The 25,068-nt window shown below is 46.3% G+C and overlaps 1 protein-coding gene across 3 annotated transcripts in view; it reads right to left on the reverse strand.

Annotated features, from left to right (window-relative positions):
* The window catches only part of STRN3 (striatin 3), a 900,588-nt gene that overhangs the window by 469,109 nt on the left and 406,411 nt on the right, over nucleotides 1–25,068 (reverse strand). For 2 of the 3 annotated variants that reach the window (XM_085627372.1, XM_085627371.1), the window contains exon 8: nucleotides 12,938–13,048. The exons of the other annotated variant lie outside the window; for it this stretch is intronic. In XM_085627372.1, coding sequence (XP_085483498.1) covers nucleotides 12,938–13,048 — 111 coding nt within the window. The remainder of the gene's footprint in view (nucleotides 1–12,937; nucleotides 13,049–25,068) is intronic. 3 annotated transcript variants of the gene reach the window in all.

Raw genomic sequence — 25,068 nt, forward strand, 5'->3', positions numbered from 1 at the left:
GAGGTTTGCACCTCTGGCTTGAAGCCTGATATTCTTAGCCAAGCATGTCTGCATAATAATATGCTGGTGTTGACTGCATGAGTTGCTGTGTGTGCTGCATCTAGGGTACACCTAATTGATGTATTGGTAATAAGTTTACCTTCCTGAATGAGGTAGTTAGCCTTAGATTTGTATTCATCAGGTAAATGTTGTATGAGTTTCTCTAACTCATCGTAATGAGCCCGATCATAGCGAGCCAACAAAGCTTGAGCGTTGGCAATGCGCCAGTGATTTGCTGCCTGTGAAGCCACTTTTTGGGCCGAGGAATCGATTAGCTTCGACTCCTTATCAGGAGGGGCCTCACCTGTGGTTTGCGAATTAGCTCTCTTGCGAGTGTTGGAGACTACAAGAGAGTCTAAGGGCAGCTGGCCTCTAATGTTAACAGGGTCGGTAGGAGCGGGTTTGTATTTTTTGTCCACTCGGAGTGTAATTATCCTGGATCTTATAGGGTCTTTAGATACCTCGTCCTTGTGCTTTAACATGCCTTTGAAAATTATACAAATTAGACAAAAGCAGCTAAGTATGCACTCAATGTTCTCAAACTTCAACTACAATGTTAATATTTACTCAAAAGTAATTGACATTTCAATAATTTTAGTGTGCACCTGAAAGATGGCACTGCCAGCCACCTGTGTACAACATTCGTTTAGATTTTCTATTTACATTAACATGCCTTTGAGCATTGGTAAGTTGTGAGTAGCTCTTTGGGAAGAAGTAAGTGTTTCACCAAGGAAATCCTTTTCTAACGGCTCTTTATGGAGCTCCACCCCATGACATTGAGCGGCCCTATTAAGGAGCTCAATGTACCCGATGTCATCAAGTGGGGAGGGTCTGGAGGGGTACAAATCAGGATCATTACATGTAATTGGGTCTGTCTGATAATCGTCCCAAGGTTCAGTGTCCTGTAATCTATCCTGATCCTGGTCCTGATCACCTGGTCAGGTGAAAGTGGTGGTTGTGCTGAATTTGCTGACGAAATGAGCAAGTTAGGATCAATGGGAGAAGGAAGTGGAATCTAAGGAGGAGAAGGGTTAGTACCCACACGTTTCCTTATGAGAGGAATGTGGTAGTCATCTGATAGGTCAATTTTTCGTTTCTTTGGAAGAGTGGCATGAATATGTCCTGTTTGAGGGTTGATCACCAGTTTTTTCTGCTTCGGATCCGAAGGCGGCGCATCAGACCGAGGTTCTTTAGTGGGAGAGTGTTTCTCTTTATGAGTCGGTTTCAGCGTCGAAGGTTTCTGCTCCGAGCCTTTGGGTGTCGCAGGTTTCGGGTTAGAAGAATTGGACTTGTGTTTCGGCGCCAAAGGTGTCGGTTCGGCGCCAGAGTGGAGCCGGCTCGAGCCAGAAGGCTTGGCTTTCTGTTTTGGAGCCGGGCCCGAGGGCAGGGCACCGGAAACGTTTTGTCTTTGTCAACCTTGGGGGGTGGGGGGGAGGGGGGGGGGGGGTGGGGAGGGGGGGGGGGGGGGGGGGGGGGCCTGCCCAACTCCAAAATGGCCGCAGCTTCAGCGAGATCCTAGGGTCGCCTATACTATACGGCAGACATAGCCTTCATCCTGGCTTATAAACTTGCTGAAATCGTTGGTGGAGTTGCGGATGTAAGCCAGCTATCCGGGAAAGTGCTCGGACAGGGATTTAAGGCACACACTGCATTGAGATTGGTCACGAGAGGAATGTGGCCTGTCATCATGGCGGTGAGGAGGCGGTGCAGTAGTGGAGACGTGTTTCTGCGCTTACCTGCCTGCCTGGATGCTGCTCAACGGTGGCGAGTGGTGGCAGCCGCCGGACGCGGTTGTGGGGAATGGTGTTACATGCCTGCTGCGTCTTCCTGCTGAGGGTCTGAGCCAAGCAGCGGATTGGCAGCGGCGGCCACAGGGTGCCGTAGCACGGGTCTCCGCGTGGTGGTGCTGTGGCGGGCGTTCAGCCCTTGCGGAGTGTGAAGGCAGCAGAGCCGCGAGTTCACCGGAGACCTGGATGGACTGCCCATGGGGGGTGGCGAGGAAGTGTCAGACCCCGCGCTTCAATTGTGACACTGCAGAGATTGGCGGACCTCAGCACGTGGCCTGTCCCTCACCTGGCGTTGCAGGCAGCTGGCTGTGGGCGCCCACCTGGAATCGGCATGCCCTGGCCTTCGCTAGGCAACACCAGGGGGCTGTGTGCACCACACCTGGAGTCTTAATCTTCGTGTCCTGGGGCGGCAGGGAGCGGTCGGTGCACATCACCCGGCTCAAGCTGCGATTCCAAAGGCAGCAAGTGACGCCCGGTGCAACAAGCCAGTTTTGGGGACAGCCCCCAGTTTCCAGCTGTAACAACTAACCAACGACCCCTCCACCTGCGCAGGGGGGTGCCAACCATCAGTCTCCTTGCTACGGTCATCCACAAAAAAATGGGGAAGGTCCCAGACAAAATTACAATTTGAGCACCGTAAATCCTCCAGGGTCAGAGAAGAGGACACTGACACCATGGCATCTGAACAGGGGGCCAAAGGCACAGACAATGGTGAAGATATACACCACATCCTCCCGGCCATGCAGAAAAGCCTCACTACAATTGATGGTAAGCTTAATTCACTTTCCTATAGGATGGATCGCCTGTCTGAGCGTGTGGACAAGCATGCTGAAAGGCTTGACATGGCAGAGTGTCCGAAACTGAAGATGCGCAAGTAGAGGCAGCGACCGCACAGAAGCAAATGGGGAGGCTGATGACCTCATTACGGGACAAAGCCCAAGACTTAGATGCGTGCTCTAGGCGCAACAATGTGCGTATGTTGGGCCTACCGTAGACCACAGTGACTGGGAGCACAAAGCTGCTTACTGAACAATTGGTGGTGTCACTACTTGGGCGTGAAACTTATCTCAGGTATTCATTGTGGAGCGAGCGCACCGCTCTCTGGCCCTGAAACCTCCCCTAGGGGCTACCCCCTTGTGTGAGAAAGTGCCATCTTTCTTGCATGGCATGCCCCCACTTTTTGCTGAATTGCGGAATGTACTTTGACTGAGTGTGCCCTGGACTCCTGCCAATCAGGTGCCCAGGGCCTATGTTCCTTCCCTAAAACTTAAAATCCCAAATTGGCAAACCCTGGCTACATGTCAGCCCCTGGTGAATGGTACCCTATGTACCCAGGGCCTTGTGACCAGGGAAGGCCTCTAAAGGGCTGCAGTACTTATTTGCCACCCTTAGAGGCCCTGTACCCTAACACAAACACACTGACCTCGCGGGCTGAGTGTATTGGTACAAGGCAAAACAGAGTCGACATGGCGCACATCCCTGTGTGCCACGCCCACAACCTGCACTGCCCTGGCATACATCAGCCACCCCTCTAGCTGGGTGCCCTATGCCAGTGGTGTGGGCACAGGAGCATGAGCCCGGTGCCCCTACAGTAACCAGGTCCATTCCTGGGCACTGTAAGTGCAGTGCTGCCATTTAAGAGTATATGGTGCTGAGAGCTCGTCAAACACGAACTCCACAGCACCATAATGGCAACACTGAAGACTGAGAAGTTTGGTATCAAACTTCTCAGCGCATTAAACCCGCACTGATGCCAGTGTGGGATTTAATGTACAAAGCACTACAGAGGGCATCTTAGAGATGCCCCCTGAAACCTAACCTACAATCCACGTCTGGTCTGGGAGGCGGCCTAGGCTGCCACACAGCAGACGTCTCTTCCCCCAGGATGGGCAAGGGGAAGCTTCAAAGGCATGTCGCCTCTGTGAGCTTCTCCAGGGCACTTGCTGTACCCAGCAAACTGGCCCCCCACCGGTTTTGACCCCCACTCTGGCGGGAAGACTGGCCGGAAACCCCAAGTAAGGACAGGGGATGTGCCAGCCTGCCAACCCTACCCCTCAGGTGGGGGAGGCGAGGTGAAGCACATCTCCGGACACTCGCCATCTTGAAGATGGGAGGCCCTGCCCAATCAGGACTAGGCTACTGCCCCCATCCCACAGGAGAGTGGCAGGAAAGGGGGTGTACCCACCCCAGGGCAGGGACCCTTTGGTCTCTGCCCTTTACCTACCTGTAACACCCCTAAATCTAGTATTTAGAGGCACCCTGAACCTTCCCCTTCTCCAGATTCCGAAAAAGAAAAGAAGAGCAAGAAGAAAGAAGGCCTGCCGTGCAGATTCTAAGAAGAGGAAGACACCAACTGATTTTGCCCCAGCCCTACCGGCCTGTCGACCCTCGAACCTGCTCCTGCTAAATCCCGGCACCTCTTGTGGCCAGCAACCTCACAAACCCCGGAGGACCTGGCTACCTTGTGACTGAGCATCTGGGACTCCCATGAGCAGTGTCTCTGCTCAAAGCAAGTTTCTAACCCCTGGAACCAGCCCCAAACCGCGAACCCTGCACACGCCAAGCCTGGCTTGTGCTGGAGTAGACCAAGTCCCCCCGACAACTGTGACCGCGAATCCGGCACCCAAGGACTCACCTAGACACTCCTGACGACACCTGCAGCCTCAGAACCAGGGACCCAACCAAACGCGATCAGCAGAGGATAAGATTTCCCGAAACGAAAAGGCAACCCTGCACCCGGCACCCTGCGGCCCCCTGTGCCCGACTCCTGGGTACCTACCTATCCTCCAACTACCCAACTTACCTCTCGAAGTGGTGGTGGCACCTGAAGAATCTTCGTCCCCGAGCTTGCAGCCTTTGTTCATCCAGGAGCTTTCCCATTGAAATCCATTGAGCGCCCAAAGGCTCAAAAGCACCCTGCACCCAGCCGCCCGAGTGGCCCTGGCCGTGTAACCTCTACTCCTACCTACTTACCCATTTGCCCTGAGCAAGTGACCAGGAGCCCAGCTCCCACAGCCGCATGGACTGCTAGTCAGCAGCCACCAACCAAGGCCCCCCTGCCTCCCATAGGATAACACTCTGCACCCGGCTGCCCCTGTGCCGCTGAGGGTGTAACAACTGTACCTACCTGACCCTGGGAGACCCCTGAGTCTGTGCCCAGAACCTTAACTCTGCCAGTCGAGTACTTACCCAAAAGCCGATAACCCAATTTTCTTCCATAGGGTAACATTGACTGGCTTCTTCTGAAATTTCTTCTAAGTGTGGAGTTTCTAAAACTTAAAATATTCACCTAAAATCAACCGAGTAACGAACACAGAAATACTCACCTGCTATTAGGAGAGATCCCAGTGCTGGATCTTGGTGCCTGGCACTGACCCTGAAAAGTACTCACAACCGTACTTACCACTAACCCAATTTTCTTCCATAGGAAATCATTGACTGTTTTTCTGTGGAATTTCTTCTAAGTGTCGATTTTTGCAAACTACAAATATTCTTTAAAAATCGTACCAACTGTGAAAACGTTATTACTTACCTGTTTTAGATAGAGGTCCCAGTACTGAGCCTAGGAGCCCAGTACTGCCTTACAAAAGTAACAAGAACATACCATACCTGTAACTTGAATTTTCTCCCATAGGGAACCATTGACTGGTTTTCTATGGAATTTCTTCTAAGTGTCAACTTTTAAAATAGCAAAATATTGCCTAAAAATCACTACTGTAACTAAAACGAATTTACTCACTTGTTTCCAAGACCTGTTCCCGGACTGAATCTAGGATCCAGTCCTGGAAGTAGAAAAGTAATCCTGAAAGTAATCTATTGCAAATAACTTAAAATTCCCATGTAGCTCAATGTATTATTGTGTTTGAAATTGTATAGCCTATTGCAACAACCTGTAACTATTACCTACAAAAGTCAATTGCATATTGCAAAAGTATTTAATTAAAGCCTCTCATTCTGAGAAAGTATATTTTGATACCTATTGTTGGTTCTAAAATAAAACAACCATATATTTTTTATATAAACCATTGGCCTAGAGTTCAGTTATTGAGTGTGTGAGATCATTTGCTGACTGAGCGTGTACAACAAATGCTTTACACTGTCCTCTGATACTGCCTTACTACTCAACCAAGCTACCACTTTAGAGAGTAAGGTTATAGCTAACTTTAACCACTGCAAAACCTCTGGGGACTGTGGACTCTGTACACACTGTACCTATTTGGGAACAGTATATACAGAGCCACTTTCTCACACCTTGCCGCTATTAGCGTGACTACTCAACTACAGAGACAGGGACGCAGCGTTGCGTAAGGTCAGAGAGTTACGTGTGCTCAAATATAAATCTGGGGAGATAACATTTTTTACAGATTTCACCCCGCAGGTGCAAGAGGCCAGCAAACAATTTGCGCCCATGAAGCATAAGCTAAGAGTGCTCAAGATAGATTACGCTATGCTCTACCAAGCCAGACTAAAGGTGGCATGTGACGGCAAAACCAAGGTATACAATGAGCCCAAGCTCCAGCAACAAGAACTCAAAAAAAAGTGACTCCACACAGACTAAGTCCGCTCCCACGTGCAAGTGGGCTGCTATTTACATAGCCTGGATGTTCTATCCTTTATTATAGGCGAAGTTAAATGAAGAGTGTGTTCAGGAGGCAGGCAGCTACTGCCCCCACGTGTAATCCACAACAGGGTGTAACTAACTGAATTCCTTTTTCTTGTTTTTTGTTTCCTGTTTAGATTTGGCGAAAAGAGTCACCGAATGTTCCAGTTCAGCCATGTTGCATGTTTTGAGACGGTGCATGTTTTGAGACGTGGCATGGGTGGGTGGGTGGGTGAGTAGTTTAGTTTTAACGTCAGCAAGCAGTGTAGGTTAATCAGCATATAGGTGTGCAACCTGGTTACCGAGGTGCATGTGGTCCACACTTCACTCTGCAATGTTTAGTAGACTATGACAATGGATAACTCCATGAGCACTAGTACTCAACTAAACTTTATATCTTGGAATGTGCGCGGCCTAAATGATTACAGAAAGATTTGTTAAGTGGTGGCCTAAATGCAAAAGCAGCATGTAGATGTGGCTATACTGCAGGAGACCCACCACACCAGCCTGTTGACACAGTCATGTGCGTGGCATCCGGATTTACCTCACTTGCGAGGGGGGTGTTGATTTGGGCGCGTAAGAGTTCAGGCTTGCAGATACAGGGGGTGGAGGTTGACCCTAGTGGTAGATATGTGATAGCCAGTTGTCGTAAAGATAGTTTCAAGGCGATTATGGTTGGACTACATGGGCCCAAACATGACGACCCACAATCCTATCACACACTGAGTAGCAAACTTGCAAGGTACTCTCATATACTTCAGTTGTGAGGCAGAAACTTCAACTGTATACAAAATCCGGATTTGGACAGGTCCAAGAGTCCCCCCAGATGGCCATTTAGGGCAGCTGCTGCTATAGCAGACATAACAGAAGCTGAAGGCCCCATAGATATCTGGCGTCATCTAACACCCCTGGGTAGGGGATACAAACACTACTCCTTGGTGCATGATACGCAAACCAGGATAGATTACTGGCTGGTTTCGCGGTCATTGTTGCACTTCGTGGGCGATTGCTTACACACGCCACACACCTACTCCGATCATTCACCAGTTTTGTTGAAACTATCAATTGGCAACATGCCCCAAAGAGAGAACACCTGGCGCTTCCTGCAATATTCACTACTAGATCCAGTCTTCCGTAATGACCTAGGGAAGGCGACTGATGAGTTTTTTGCCACTAACATAGGGAGTGTCCCCAAGATGAGCACTATTTGGGAAACGTTTAAGGTATACATACGTGGCATAACCATTTCCAAACAGTCAGGGGTCCTTCGGTCGATTCGCACTCAGAGGGAAAAGGTGGAAAGGGAGCTGCAAATTCTAGAGAGGCAATTTCAGGATAGTGGGGACCCTAAACTTCTCTCACAAATCAGGGCACATATAGCAGACTTTGATGAGCTAGCCAGCACCGAGATTAAACACCAAGGCAAATATGCTACTGCCATGGTATATGCAGAGGGGGAATAGGCCAAGCGCAATGCTTGCTGCCTTGTTACGACCCACTAGAAGCAATATTGACATTTTACACATACACACTGAACACGGGGAACTAGTTGAGGACACGCCCAGGATAGTGGAGGATTTTCGCGCCTATTATACCCAACTGTACACTTTGTGCAGCCCCACAGTGGATGAATCAAATGACGAATATCTTGCAGCCATTGTGATGCAATGGCTGGACAATGCCGCTAGGGAGAGAGTCATGCCCCCCCTGCGCCCTACTGACATTTTATCTGCACTCAAAGACATGCCCAATGATAAAGCCCTATTTATAGAGCATTTCAGGACCTGCTGATACCACACCTGTTGAACCTCTTTGAGAAAATGGCGCAAGATGGCATAATGCCGCCCTCGATGCGCGAAGCCACTCTGATCACACTACTGAAGCCGGGGAAACAAGCAGATCAAAGCTCATCCTACAAGTCGCTCTCACTGCTTAAAACAGATGCCAAGCTGTTTGCTAAGATCCTGGCTAATAGGTTGGCTCCCCAATGCCTAAATTGGTAGGTCAGAAACAAACTAGTTTTAGTCCAGGTCGCTCTTTTTCCGGCAACCTGAGGACCCTCTTCAACACGTTTAAACGCATCGCTCCAAAAGTCAGCGCTGCAGCCCTTTTCATTGATATTGAAAAGGCTTTTGATTCCGTTGAGTGGTGTTTCTTATATGCCGTCCTTAGGAGGGTTGGGGTGGGTGAGGTGTTCTTGAAGTTTGTCGAGGTCCTGTACGCCCAACCAATGGCTCGCGTGAGAGTCAACGGGATGTTCACTCAACCTATAGTGATTACTAGAGGCACTAGACAGGGCTGCCCACTGTCCCCGCTACTGTACACTCTGGCAGCAGAGCCTCTTGCATGTCTCATGTGCGAAAGCGCACAGAGGCATAAGATCCTCACAATGCAATCTGATTATCGCAGCATACGCAGATGACACTCTGCTATACATACGCAACCCGGATCTAAACCTACAACCACTGCTACGGGAGGTCGAGAGATTTGGCCAGCACTCGGGCTTACACATTAATTGGCATAAAACAATGATGTTCCTGCCCCCGACCACCCCCACCGTTACCAATTATCCCATTGAATGGACCACGGAATCAATGTGTTATCTGGGTATCCAGGTCCACACCGACCTTGGGGTGGTAATACGGGAGAACTAAGGCCACGCAATACAGAAATTAACAGAGTCTATAGATAAGTGGATTTGGCTTCCCTTTTCACTCATAGGCCGCATCGCTTTAATAAAATTGTCATACTCCCTCCGTTTCTTTTCCTATTCATAAACATTCCCATCCTGCTACCTCAGTGATTCTTTGGCGCTTTGCGCACTCTAATGATAAGGCTCGCGTGGACCAGGAAGCAGCCCCGGATCAAATGGGAGGGACTGACGAGAGCATATTCGGAAGGGGGTTTAAATACTCCTGACCTCGAAAGATACTATAAGGCCGCACAGCACTACATGTGCATTACTTGATACACAGACCCCAGGGCCTTTCTCAGCTTTATATCAAGAGTGCCGAAGTTCACCCCATCGCATTGCCAAAAACACTGCTAGATAGGCCCCGGTGTAGAACTGGACTGATAGACCTGACCGGTTGTACAAGGACACAATTGCAGAAAGTGGCAGTGTCGCAACGACTCACTAATATACTGCAGGCCATACCAGAAATACCTAGTTCGCCAGTCAGCGACAGATCGAACGGGGAGGGCAAAATAACCAAGAGTAGGTTGGCCACAAGGGGCGTTCGGCTTGGGGCATGTGGTTTCATTGCGATGCATAGGCACTCAACACACAGTGGGCTGCTGTGCTATAGGCCCCTCCATACCCACATTGAACATACCAACATTGGATATCATGCTGTAACCTACGAAGTTGTTTTTTGCTACTGCTTGTAAACTGAACTGCACATTTAGAAATGCATGTCATGCTTGTCTGACTGTAAGATTGAAAACTTTAAATAAAGTAGAGGAAAAAAATTGAGGTGTGGGCAAAGCAAACAGTTTTTTTTTCTACACTTAATGCTTGTTAAATTGCAATAAGCCAAGTCACAGCAACACATCAGCCTTTTGTATGCCACAACAATGTGCTTGCTGTGCTCTTCAGGCATTGGTCCATCTCTTGTGCCCTGCCATTAGACCATTTTCTGGCTTATACTACCGCTATTAAATTATGGAGTGTTTGTCCATTTAAGTAAACTGGATCTTGGGAAGCAACCTTCCGTTGGATCCCACAGTGATAGATCCAATCTTCCTCAAAGGCATGCTACTTTTAGACTATTTTCAGCATAGGAAAAACTTCTTTAATGCTTTTACCCTTGATAAATTACTAATGGGAAAATCCTCTTATCGCATGAGCAAAGAAATGCTACCCCGTGTTGAAATGCCATCCAGTGGATGACTGAGTGCTATATTGTTTTATGGGGTGTGTTTCTATGAATCATGTTGCTCCTCTTTCTCATGATCCTGATACTGGTATCTGTACAGCAACCAACAAAGTGATAGAAAGAATGCTTTAACGTAAGCTAATGGCAATCACTCATTGGCACATTCCATAACACTGCTTTTCATCCTTTGTGCCGCTGTAAACAGAGTACATCCATATGCAAATCTCTTTGCTTCAATAAGAAAGAGTCTGTCCAAACTGACAGGCCAGGACACATCCAGACATGAACACAAGGAATCCCTGGCCAATAGGGCTTAAATTACTTTTAACACATGACCCATTTCTAGGGGCATCATAATCTGAATAGGTGTAGTGTTTTCATGAAGGTGAGTGCATTTTACGAAGCATTACTTGCAATATTTTGTTTCGTTTTCTGAAATGTTGGATATTTTATAACTCTTAAAATCCTGACGAATAGCTTCCGCAAATGAAATTGCTTTTTCATTTGATACCTGCTCTGGAAATCTAAGGGTCATAGAGGCTCTGACGAGTCATTCTAATGTTGCCTGTATCTGGGCCAATATGGATCACTTTTTATTGTCCTTCTCCACTGAAGGTATGGTAGATAAGGATGTAGCTTGTTTTTTGCATGCCATTAGAAAGAGTAGAAGCTGTTCCTCCAACATCGCATCTTTTTAACACTGAATGGTGTCGGTAAGTAGGTGTTGATCCTGGGTTGTCTGAACAATGATTTAAAGGACATAAGTCCTAATGCCTCAAGTCCAGCTTCTGAGGCAGATTAACTCGACCCTCTCAATACATGCTTCCTCCTCAGAAGTATGTTCAATTCTGAGTTTTCTTAACATTTGGTGGAGTCCTTCTTCATGCAGTGTCTCGAGGGTGAATTTTCCGACAGAAACAGAAGTACAGGTGCAGAGGAATTGACAGGGCATTGCTGCTGATACACCCTACCCAGACAGAACACGTGTGCAACATCCTTCCCCCGCAAATCTTGTCTCTTCTTCAAATTCTTAATATGCACTTGGTGGCATATTAGATGCCCCCTCTGTTCCACTCTTATTTAATAAGCTTAAAGCCTAGCACATCATTACCGAATTGTATTTTTCTATATAAAATGTTGACAAACCAAACACTTGATTGGTCATGATGTATTGGCAGGAATGGTGGCAGATCCTATGCCTATAAGAAAGAGCAAATAGGGTGCGGCATGATGGACCAAAACAATGTATTTTCCATCACAAATCCTCTCTCAGCGATTCCCATACAATGAGAAACCTTGGAAGGAAATCATGGAATCATGGCATCTATCACCACAGACTCTTGATATCCCAGACACCCCGCCCTTCCTCTTGAGCTCAGTTCATAAAGGAGGCCGGGAGGTCCTAGGGCAAATGCAAGGAATGGGTGCCTATGCCTCACATTCAGCCACTGAAGGAATCATTAGGCCCACTCCAGCTGCAGTCAATAAGAATAGTGTAAGCACACTTGTAGGGTGAAATGGTTGTAGGGGCCATCGCACATCATGGAAGTCAATGGTATATTTGCATCTCCATACAGGGGACAGAGAATCTCAGAATACTCGGATGAGTGATTTTCAATGAAGTTCCTTCTGCCATATTTTACAAATTCAGGTGACTAGAGGAGAGCGTGACAAAAAAATAACATGCATTTATAATTCATCCCCTTTATCAACAAAAATCACAAGGCTCCTTTAGGACAGAGCCTGACAAAATATGTAAGAGATATTGCATATAGCTGTCTTAACAGGAAGAAATATAGTACTTTCCAATGTTCTGGCAGGCTGTACAAAGTAACATGTTGGAATAGTTGACAGTTCTCAAAAAAAGATGATTCTCGTATTATTCTATAAATGGCCCTTTAAGTGGCAACATTTAGTGGCACAAAAGCAATGCACTTGTCAGCCCATAAATGGCCACATTGCAAGTAGAAGCAAAAGAAGCAATTCCTTAATCAACGAGAAGAGACTAACAGAACATTTTGAAATTAGCACATGGGCTGGTACGTACATGAATAAAGAAGGACATAGGGAAAATAGGGTGGTGGGGTTAATCTACAGAAAAGGGATGGTAAGCTGCAACAAGCAGACTCAAGCAAGGTACAAGTTGCCACTGCGTGCACTCTTCAGTAACCAGCTAGTAGAAACACATCAGAAAAGTGTGCACTGCTGCTTGAGCAGCTGTTGGCAATAAAGATGAAGAGAACCTTGGTCAATTGAGTCATGACTTGTAACAAGAAGGTAGTTTCGTCCTTAATAGTTTTGGTTCTTAAGTTTGGTGTTATTTTTTACATAGATCATTTTGTGTACATAGTTTGCTTTTTAATCACCATGCGCTCCTAAGGACAGACGCAAAATGTTTTCAGTGTTGATGTTTTTTAGACAAAGAAAGGGAAAGCACACATTTGTTACAAAAAAATTTTGAGCAATAAATGGTGATAAAGTATGCTGTCGTTCTCACTGAAGGAAACTCTGCCACCAATTTATAGAGTGAAAGAGTTGAGAAAAAAACCTCAATTTAGGAAACATAGAAATCAGACTAACATTTGGCCTAGAATAGAAAGATTTCTTTTTAAATGATAAGTATGAGCACTTACTCTTTACCCCCTTCTTCCCTTTCCGCTCCTTCTTGTACTGTTCCTTCAGTTTACTTATAATCCCCTGGTCTACATCCCAAACCTCAGCAGTTGGGGACAGGTCATCCTTGTCTGCATGCAGCATATTATTAAAAGAAAAAGAAATCAGCCATTGGCAATGCAAGCAATTAGTAACTATTAGAATTCAACACATTTTCATTAACAGATGTATTGTTAGTTTTAACATAAAAGTGCACACTAACTTTTATACTTTCAGGAACATGTTAGATAAAAAACGATACAATAATGCTAACAGCACACATCTTCACTTTAGTATTAGATAGCATCACACCAGACCGACAAACATTACCTTGTGGATCAGTGGGTGACAAATCAGATTCACGAATACTTTCAGATGGGATAATTAATCAATTTCAGTCATTTTTCCTCTTTGAAAAAGTTTTGCAGGCATCTATTCATCAACTAGGAACACATCGCACGCAAGGGCAAATTCCAATGGCAATAACTGCGGGCATGGGCCACTACCAAACGGTGGGCGGAGCAAATATGTGTATGCTGAATTAAGTCTCCACTACCTGGAAGGCAGTGGAGCTGAAAAGCTGTTGGTAAAGCTATATTCCCAGTACTCTATGTAGGCAGACATCCCAGCCGCCACCTACATCAGAGAAATCAAAAATTCTAATAGTAAGTAATGCTCTGCGGTACTTTACTGACAAGTGGGAGTATGCTGGAAAGCTTTGATGTTTATCTGACCTCTCTGCTTGATTCTGTGCAGTTCAAATTACAAAAAAGACAAACAAAAAGCGGGTTACTCCTGTTTTATTTTAATAGGATCCAGTGACCTGTTAGTAACACAATATTATGCCATTTCTAATGCTGGTTATTTGGAAATCAACAAAAGCAAAGCATTTGGAAGAGCAACACATCTGTATTCCTACCCACACAATAAGCATGCATTCCAGAAAGAGTAAAGGAAGGAAATATGCATTCCAGTTTTTTTTACCCTGCATGCACATGCCCCATCACTGCATACGAATAACACTTCAGGTGAATGTTTATTTACTAAGCGATTAATGAACTTCATAACAACTCTGCACTATTTTACTCCCTCAGAAATTATATGAATGGTGCAAATTATTCTTCAGAAGGAGTTTGCTTAAAAGAAGAAGAAAAAAGATTTGGGGGTAACAGTGATTGTTCTGGGTATTTATAGTGAAAAGGTGCAAACTGGTAGACAATTTGCATCCATTGGAATAGCAGAAAGGTTTAAGGAGGAAAAGTTACTTAGTTGTAATTTTAGTTCTTCACCGCGGCTTTTGGCTGTTAAGTAACACAGTAGCATATCTGTTTACATGCAGAATCCGGTAACAATTCTTAAATACAAAAAACTTCAATTTGAGATTAAAAACCGATAACAGCACAACAGGAGGCAACCTACTGTCCTCATTTTAATTTTCTTTGAAATACCCATTCAAACCAACTCAACCAAAGTATATTTAACTGACAACAAAATATGCAGATTTTCCACTGTATCAGATGCTGTAGCAGTAAGAACAAAAAGTTACTTACCTTTGGTTACGCTTTTTCTGGTGGATACAGTATCTGCCTGTGGATTCCTCACCTTTTGAATTACCCCTTGCGCCAGCACTCCACTGAAACGTTTTCCAAGCTCTCCCACGTCGACAAGGACTTCACAATGACTCTGTTCCGCTCGTGATTCCGTCTGTCATCAGAGCCATAAGACCACCTCGTCGGCGTGCTGACATCAGTTCCACCCATTTTTTCCGTGCCCTCGAGGCGAACGGACAACATAATGCAAGTGTACACAGTATACAATATATATACACAAATATACATAGTATATAGGTAAAGCAGCAAAGCTAAAACCAAAGCATTTCCTAACCACCAACAGTGCAGCAATCAATTGATATAGGAAAACACAATGTAATACAATAACAAGCATTGGCATAGCCAATAGGTCTCGCTTTTGGGACCTTATAAGTGTTTAGCCATGCAACAGTTACATTACTAAATACTTATAAGGTCCCAAAAGCGAGACCTATTGGCTATGCCAATGCTTGTTTCTGTTTATTACTGCTCTGTAGTAATGGCTGCACCCGTGCTTTAGCTTAAACATCTTAAAGCTAAAGTCGGGTGCCGAGATTGCTTCAAAAGTAAAGAATTGTCTCTTTCTTTACTTTTGAAGCAATCTCGGCACCCGACTTTAGCCTAAGATGTTTAAGCTAAAGCACAAGTGCCACCACTACTACATAGAAGTAATAAACAGGAAAAACAAACTGGCTCATGGAGCACATCAAAGCGGCCGCGAAAGTGATCGCGATCAAACATCAAAGCGGCCGTGAAAGTGAGGTTTGCGCGCCCGCGCACATGCACTGAGGCTCTAGGCTACAGTGGTAGCACTTTTTTGAGCCATCACAAAAAACTCGCCAGACCAGCGCATGCGCTGGGCCAGGCGAGACCTAAAAATCTTTTCAGTATATGTAGGTGGACAACGGGGAGGAAGGTGGGTCAGTAAGGACTCCACAGGCAGATACTGTATCCACCAGAAAAAGCGTTACCAAAGGTAAGTAACTTGTTCTTCTGATGGATACATCTGCCTCTGGATTCCTCACCTTTTGAATTGAATCCGACAGCGTACCCACTCCCGGAGGAGGGAGTCCACTCAACCCAAAATGTCCTGCAGCACAGATCGTGCACAATGACCATTCCTCCTCACCTCAGAATCCAAGCAATAATGCTTCGTCAAAGTGTGGAGGTAGGCCCATGTCGCAGCTTTATAAATGTCCACTACAGGGACACCCCTAGCCAAAGCAGATGTAGAAGACTTAGCTCTAGCACAGAGGTCTTCAATCTATGGGGCGCAACCCCCAGGGGGGCCGTGGAGTCATCAGAAGGAGTTCGCGCATTCACCAGCCTCAGTCTGCCTCGAATCCAAAACATTTCCTATCCGCTTTGGATTAGAAATACTTGCACCTCAGGAGGCTCTCTGATTGGAGGACTAGGTAAAATAAGGCAATCATAATGTGTCATCTATACCTGTCCTCCAATCAGAGAGACTGCAGCATGCATACCAGGAAATGGCTGCAAACCTTGTCCATAAAGATGGACCAGAACCTTTGCAATGCAGCCTGTACTTCGAGGGAGTTCTGCAATATTCCACGCCGTCAGTGTTGCCTTCCTTGGCCATCACTGCGTTCACATCGTGTCCTGCTTTGTGGCTCGTTGCTGCCTCTTCATTAAGATCTCCATGTTACTTCCGGCTGATTTCAAAGGCAACCCAAAGCTTCTCAGATTAATTCGGTAACCTGCCTCTTCCCCGCTGCAGACATACACTGACACTATCTTGCGCACACACACAGATCCTTATTTGTTTCCCTGATTGAGCCAGGAGGGGATTTGGGCAAAGGCTCCGGTTAATTTTGATTTTCTGTGTTCTGTCCGTTTTTATGCTTTCCTGCATGTCTGTCCATTTATTTGTGCTGCCTGAACTCCGCGCTCAATTACATTTATTGCTCCAGAGAAACACAATGGAAGAGAGAATGTCTTTAAACACTGCGCGTCCGTGTGGGGCTTGATGCTGCTGACAATGAATGGACAATCACAGTGAAATGATTGGAAAGATGTTAACTAAGCAAAATGAAGATATACCTATATGTTTTTATGTCTCGCCTGACCCAGAGCATGCGCTGGTATGGCGACACTTTTTGAGAGGGCTCCAAAAAGTGCTACCAGGCCAGCCTAGAGCTATAGTGCATGTGCACGGGCGCGCGTACCGCGCTTGACCGCGATTACTTTCACTTTCGCGGCCGAAGGGCAGCTTGGCATAGCCAATAGATCTCGCTTTTGGGACCTTATAAGTATTTAGTTATGCAACTGTTGCATGGCTAAACACTTTAAAAGGTCCCAAAGGCGAGACCTATTGGCTATGCCAATGCTTGTTTTACTTTTCAACTAAGAGACTAAATTGTTTGTAAGATAAGTGCAGTGAATGGACTACTGAAGATGACAAAGTTGATGTCTGAAACATCACTGCTTTTATGTTTGTTTAAATATCACTGCAGAGAAAGATTCAGGCAGCATGGTTAAATGAGTGTCAATCCTCATGTTATTTGTCTGAACGGAGAATAGATTTTTTTCAATTGACAAAGCCAAAAAATTTACAGCATCAAAATATTACATGGTAAAGCCTACATAACTCCGATATTACTAAACACATTTGGTTGTACAGTCTTTGCTCAAATAAGCAGCACCGCAATGGAGCGGTGTGGGTTATGATGGTACTATTATGTTGCACACTAAATTGTCTTAATTTGCAAAAGATTAAGATAAACCACATTTACTTACTGAATCTCCCTAGTGGCCTCCTCACAGCAAATATTAACTAGCACTCAAATTTATAACTTTTTAAAAATTGATTTGTGCCGATCAAACATCTAGGTCTCACATGTGGCCTGGAAGCTGAAATGTACTTCAAAATAAACTCCAGGGTTGGGGCAAAGGCTCCAGTTCATTTTTATGACTTTCAAATGTTTATTTTCAGTGTGCTTTCCGTTTTCATTCTTTTAGCAGCAGTTTCATATGCATTTTTATGACATTGGAATGTTGGTCTTTTTCGGTGTTTTTTTCTGTTTTCATTCTTGTAGCAGCAGTTTAACATGCAGTTTTATGACTTGGGAATGTTGATTATTTTCTGTGTTCTTTCCAATTTAATTCTTGTAGCAGCAGTTTAATATGATGCCTTTGTTCAACTATGGTTGCCACCATTTCCAAAGAAAAGTGCTGGCCATTTGTTCATGTGTAGAACTCTGTAAAGGCTTGGGTATTTCAAATTGAGCCATTTTAACATTGTTTAAATTTATTTTTTAACATGGTGAATTAATGCATGGAATTGTCAACCAGTTCATATCAGCTTTACCAGACAGGGATGAGCAGTCGTGCTGTAAAGAGTAAAGGGTAAAGACTGTGTACACCTTCAATTCAGTGTGGCTGTAAGACAGTTTTCAACAAGATATCGTTGACACGGAAGCAGTGAATGCTTTGTGAGTCGTCAGCTTACATAGAACACATGCTGCCATTTGTGTTTGCAATGAGATTTTGTGCACTAAACTAAGCACAGGTGACAACGCTGAATAGTACCTTCACATACATGCTGTTGTCATTGTGGTATTAAATACCAATGTTTGGCGAGACTGTTCTCGCATGACGTAATTTTCCATGACTGGTCTATACATTTGTCAGCAATAAATCACCATTAATCAACCAGGTTCCGGGGAGGGGAGAAGGAGGAGACAATGGTGTGCGGTAAACAGCTGTCTGTCTCAAGTCAAGGCCACGCTCTCACAGAATCACCGTGTGTGCGGATTTGGAGGCTACCCAGCTCCTCACAGACAGCCTGTGTGATCTTGAATAATCTAGTTTATCTATGTTAGATTACCTGTGGTTGGCAGCTGCCTCTGGCTACAATGAACGTCACCCACAAAAATAAAACAGGTGTCTTTTGACATCCATCTCTAGACGAGTGAATTTTGCTACCTTTCACAGCCTCTCTTCTGACCCTCACCCTGCAAAGGCCTGCCCAAGACGAAGGCTCAGTTGAGCCAGTCTGACAGTGCAACATGTTGTCCTGCACCAAGTACATGGGCACATGTGTTCACAATGGATGTAATTCTCCTTCCAGACACCAAGCCTCCCACTGTACTGAACAATAGACTGCAAAGAAGTACACTTCTAGGGGCACTGAGGTGAAAGAGGTCATAGCGCAGCTGCTAGGGAAAAGAGATGCACCGTGATCATAGGTAGTCTGCTTCAAGATGACCTTTGAGTATAGCCCAAGCACACAAATCACAAGGGCATACCCCATGGCCTTCCTTATTCCATGTGAACATAATTATAACCTAGGTGACTGGACACCCAGGCAGCCAGCCACTTAGCATTTTCTCGTGGCCTTCAAAATTTATTGTTCCCTTGGCCAAGATGGTTACCAAAAACCGAAACAAATAAAACCCAAAAGACCACGAACCATAGTCACACAAAAACCTTTGGTTTTGCTAAACACGGTTTAATTCTATTGCCCCACCATAAAATGATTTGCCATGGGAATTGGGGGCGCTTTTGTTGTCGATGATGGTGAGTACCAAGTTCTAGACATTTTGGTCAGGAGGGGGTCCTTATGCCTAAAAGTTTATAACAGCGGGGTCTAGGCCTCAAAACGTTTGAAGACCTCTGCTCTAGTAGAATGAGCTCTAATACCTTCAGGCGGCTCCTTCTTGGCCAGGGCATAGCATATCTTGATACACAAGACGATCCTCCTGGACAGCGTTCTCTTATGGACGGCTTTATCTTTCATCTTTCCCATATAGCCAACAAAGAGCTGGTCGTCCAACCTCGAGTCTCTGGTTGGATCCAGGTAGAAGCTGACCGCCCTCTTAGGGTCCAGGCGGTGAAGTCTCTCCTCCTCTTTGGAAGGGTGAGGAGGAGGATAGAAAATGGGTAAAGTGACAGACTGCCCTAAATGGAAGGGAGTAACCACCTTGTGCAGGAGGAAAGCAGCTCTGGTCCTAAGCCATCTTATCCGCATGAAATGGGGTTAACGGAGGCTTGGAGCTAAGAGCCTGTAGCTCACTCAACCCCCTCTCCAAGGTAATAGTACCCAGAAAAATTGTCTTAAATGAAAGAAGCCTCAAGGGCAACTATGAAGAGGCTCAAAAGGAGAACCCAATCAGAAATGTAAGAACCAAATTCAAATCCAATAAACGAAGTACATCTGATAAATGGGCCTTCAAAGGATCAATGGATTTTTCTCCACACCACTTCACAAACCTAACCCATCTACAGGAAAAAACGGATTTGGCCTTCTGGACGATAAAATAACATCCACCACATCCGGTGGGAGAGAGAAAGAGCTCAGGTTGCCCCGTTCAATCTCCAGGCATGAAGGTGCAGACTCTGGAGGCGGGGTGTAGAACCTGCCCCTGCGAGAGGAGGTCTGCCCTGAGAGGGAGAGAGAGCAGAGGGTGCGATGAGACGTGAAGACTATCTGTGTATCAATATAACTTGGGCCTGGTCTTGGCAAATCTTCCTTAGAACCCGAGGAATCAAGCATATAGGGGTAAACTCGTCAAGAAGCCGACAGCTCCAATCCAGTTGAAACGTGACCCCCAATGCTCCCTGCATTGGAAACTGGAGACTGCAGAACGAAGGCCAGTGCATGTTCTCACGAGTGGCAAACAGGTCGAGCCAAGGAGACCCCCACAACCTGAAGATGTGGCGAACTACCTCCGGGGTGAAGCCTCCACTCGTAGTCAGCTGAATACTGCCAACTGGGACTGTCCGCACGCACGTTCAGCACTCCTGCCAGATGATTTGCCATTACACAAATCTGGTGGTCTTTAATCCAGGACCAGAGCCGCAGAGCCTCTCTGCCGAGGCGATACAACCCCACTCCTCCCTGTTTGTTGATGTACCAAATCATGGTAGTGTTGTCCATCAGGACTTGTACCCAACGACCGCGAAGGGAGGGAAGGAAGGCCTTGAGAGCCAGACGTATTGCCCGCAATTCCAGAAGGTTTATGTGGAGCAACCTTTCCTCTGGAAACCAAAGACCCTTGACCTGCAGATCCCCCAAATGCGCACCCTACCCTAGAGTGGAGGCATCCGTGATCACTGTGGCCACAGATGCAGGAGGATGGAAAGGCTTCCCCTGAGACTGGTTCACCGAAACACCCCACCAAGACAGCTCCGCTGCAGTGTCTCTGCAGATTCTGATCATCTCCCAGAGATCTCCATGTGCTGATACCACTGCCTGCAGAGGCACCACTGGAGAGCCTTCGTGTGCCAGTGTGCATGGTTGACCAACAGAACGCAGGAAGCAAACAGACCGAGCAGGCGTAGGACCTTCAAGACTGGAACAACTGCTTCATCGTGAAACAAAGGAATCAATTCCTGGATGTCGAGGATCCTCTGCGAAGGCTGAACAGGTTGCGCTGAGAGGGCACAAAGTGAGATTTGGGTACATTTATGGAGAAACCCAAGTAAAACAACAGACGGGTTGTTAGTTGCAAATGATGCAGCACCATCACAGGCGATTAGTATTTGAGCAGCCAGTCGTCCAGAAAAGTGAATACAGGGATCCCTGACCTTCTGAGATGAGCTGCCACCACCACCTTCACCTTCGTTTAGACCCGAGGTGCGCAAGTAAGACCGAACTGAAGGACCGCAAACTGGTAGTGTTGAGACCCCACCGAAAAACGGAGATACTTCCAAAGCAACTTCAGAATAGGAAGATGAAAATACGCATCCTGCAAGTCGATCAACACCACCCAGTCTTCCAGTTGCAGCGCCTGAAGAACATGAGCAAGGGTCACCATCTTGAACTTATCCTGCTTGAGGTAAAGATTCGAGATCCTGAGGTCTAGAATCGGCCTCAACCGAACGTGCTTCTTGGGGTTCAAGAAATACCAGGAGTAGCACCCCTGACCCCATTCCTGCTCTGGAACCACCTTTATCGCACCTTTCTGTATTAAGACAAAAATCTCCTGCTGCAAGAGCAACAAATGGTCCTCCAAACACCAGTTCTGGCAAGGAGGGGAAAACTCCTGGAAAGGAAGGGTGTACTCATTTTCTACAAGATTTAAAATCCAAAGATCTGATGTAATTGATTTCCAATGTTGTAAGAAAATAGGACACCCGGCCTACAGGACCAACATGCTTTAAGATGTGGGATCTGGAGCTGCTTCCCTGTGGTACTGGTGGTGGGGACAGGGGAGGGAGAGGTGGAGGACGACTGTTGCCGGGAGGCCCCCCGCAGACGGCCTCTGCCCTTTCCTATATACAACCTGTTGTACAGAGAGTTTTGCTGCTGCAGCAGCTGATGACCACGAAAGGAAGCCGCTTTCCCAAGACCGATACCTCCTGAATCCAAAGCCCCTAAGCTGAGACTGCAGGCCCAAGGATCTTGCAGTAGCTCTACGGAGCTGAATCCACCTTTGCACCAAAAAGCCTGAACCCATCGAAAGGCAGATCAAGCAGAGTAGCCTGTATATCCGGAGAGAATTCCAAGGACCTCAGCCAAGCATGCCTCCTACTGGCCACAGAAGAACCCATCAACCTGGCCACAGAGTCGGCCGTATCCAATCCTGACTGGATAACCTCACGAGCAGCTGTCTATGAAAACCTCTAAGAACTGTCCGCGGACATCTTCAGGCAGCTCAAGAGCAACCTCTTAAGCAGAGTCCATCAAGGCATTGATATACCTTCACAACAAACACGTGGCATTGGCCGATTTTAAGGCCATGCTGGCTGAGGAAAAAACTTTCTTGGCAGACTGCTCCAGTTTCTTCGAGTCTCTATCCCCCAGAGTGGTGGGAAAGGATCCAGCTGACTGTTTGGAACAACAAGAAGCCTGTACCACCAAGCTCTCCAGAGAAGGGTGAGCAGTAAGGTAATCCGGATGGCCCGGAGCCGGCTTATACCATCTAGCCACTGTCCTCAAAACAGCAGGGGGGATGGCTTCTGCCACACCTCCATAAATGGCTCTATCAAAGCCTCATTAAAAGGCAGCAACGGCTCAATAGCAGAAGAAGGAGAGTTTAACACCTCATTTAGGACTTGACCTCTGCCGTGGGCAATTTAAGACCCAAAAGCTCAGCAACCTTCCTAATAACAGAATGGTATGGAGCAACATCCTGTGAGGGCAAAGCTTTCAGGGAAGAAAGCTCACACTCCGGGGAAGTGTCCAAACCACTGGCCTACTGAAGGCCCTCAAAGTCATCCACTGAGTCAAGGATCTCCCCCTCTTCAGCCTGATCCTAACAGTACTCCTCCTCCTCCAGCAGTCTCTGGGCTTCTCTCTTGGGTTGCAACTTTGGACTCGGCGTCGCCGGGTGCGGCGCTGGAGACTGTGGAACTGGCGTCGAAAACCTAGGCGCTAGAAACTGCCATGCCGGAGCCAAAGGCATTAAAGGCTCTAAGGGTGCCTGGGTATATTGCTGGGGTATGCCCAAGTTAAAAACAAGCAGATCCACTGGGCCAGATGGCACACCGGCAGGGTGACCTGCATTGGCAAACATGGCAAACATCGTCAAATTTTTTAAATGCGGATCCGCTCCCGGGCAGGGTGGATAAGGATCCAGAACAGCCAGGCATAGATCCGACCGAGGCCGCACATAGGGCTGTGGCTGCGGTGCCGGGGATACCAGGGCCAGACCAAGTGAAGTCGCAGGAACATGGGAAGACTCCCTGGGCGCCGACGAATCCCTAAGCGTCAGAGAGTGAGCAGGAGTCGTCTGTCACTAAGGTAAAGGCGATGGAGAGACGACATCTTCAAGATGACGCCGCTTAACATGAGAAGCCGACCTCGAAGCCTTGCGCTGCCGATACCCATGCATGCGCTTTTTATGCTTCTTCGACTTTGAAGTAGGAGAAGTCGAGGACTTGGCACTCTAGCGGCCCCTTCTCGTTCTAAGCTCGTCCATGAAAAGCTTCGCCTCCTGCTCCTTCAGTGCCTTTGGATTCATCCTACGACAGGACGAGCAACACTCAACGTCATGATCCGACGACAGGCACCTGAGACAGTCATCATGGGGGTCAGTGAAGAACATATGGCCACCACTCTTCCTGGTAAGCTTGAAACCCAATTTCTTCAAAGTAGCCATCTCGCTGCTACAAGGAAGAAAGCAGTAACTAAGTTATGCAAAGAAAATGGAGAGTCCCAGAAAAAACTGTTACGCGTCAACTGCGCGGAAAAAAAGGGTACGGACGTCAGCACGCCAACAAAGTCTTCTTATGGCTCCAGTGACATCTGACGGAGTCGCAAGCGGAGCCAAGTTATTGTGAAGTCCTCGTCGCCGTGGGAGAGCTAGGAAAAAAGTTTCAGTGGAATGCTGGCGCAAGGGGTAATTCAAAAGGTGAGGAATCCACAGGCAGATGTATCCATCAGAAATATAACTGCTTACAGAATTTCAGAACCCATTTCACCATGCTCAGGAGGCTCTGTTGGGCAATTAGAGGAAAGATGCGAGATAACCCCTGTATTGTATAAAATATCAAAGGTGATTTTGGAGGTGGGGCACTGCATGTTAATAAACTGCGATAACAGTCATGATGAGAACAAATAAACTTTCATTTTTCATCATGGCTTTCTCTCTAGTATGCAAACAGCAGAATAAAGCAGCAAGCTTTACACATCAAGCTGCAAACAAGATCACAGAGAAGATTGATAACCTTTTTTTTTTTTAAAAAAAAAGGTTCCGCAGGGATGCCTATCCATCCATATTACCAGCTCTACAGTGAGAATCAAGACGAAGTTTTCAACTGATCTGCAAGTAGCGCTTTGAAAAACGATGTCTGTAATCCTTATAGTTAGATGACAAAAGTGGGGACTTTAGCTTACTGGTATAATTGTAATGATATAGGACATTTCATCTGGCTGTGGTTTGTTTGAACAATGAAAGCCATGTATGTACACACCTACAGTTAACTAATAACTTTCATGTAAATGTGTTGAGTGTCATCTAGGTAATAACGCAGAGCCCTCCTTGATCCCACCTCTGAATTTTGAAAGCCTGGGATTTGAACAGCCACAAACTGAATATTTTCTGTTAGGAGACCGTGCCAGATCTTATGTGCTCCTTCTGTTAACAATATTGTGCACCTCATTCCCTCTTGTACCACAGGTACTCAACAGTTGTAGTGTACATCTGCAGATAAATAAATTCCAACCCCTTTTGCAAAAAAGCAACTTCAGGGAGATGTGAAATGCCTCAGCTCTAGTATGTAGATGTGGAACAATTTCTCATTTGGGAGAAATTCCCTGGGGCTGTCAGCCTGTTCAAGTGAGCTCTCCAACCACAAGAGAGCAGCTTGGGATTAGAGACATATGTTCCTTTGGCTATACGTATGTCTTTTCTGTAGACACAATAGTCTATCCACAAAGAAAGAGCTATTGCGCTAATTAAATCAACACTTTTAATTAAAGACTGATGACTTGGTATGAGTGAATTAAACATTGCCCATATTGTTATAAAGACCAAAATCCCTTACAAGATTTTTTTTTTAGGCCCTGAAGAGGTTTGACTTCTAATTCGCCTACAGAAACACATTTGTTTGCAATT

The sequence above is a fragment of the Triturus cristatus genome, chromosome 9 (assembly GCF_964204655.1).
Source record: "Triturus cristatus chromosome 9, aTriCri1.1, whole genome shotgun sequence".
Taxonomy (NCBI): Eukaryota; Metazoa; Chordata; class Amphibia; order Caudata; family Salamandridae; genus Triturus; species Triturus cristatus.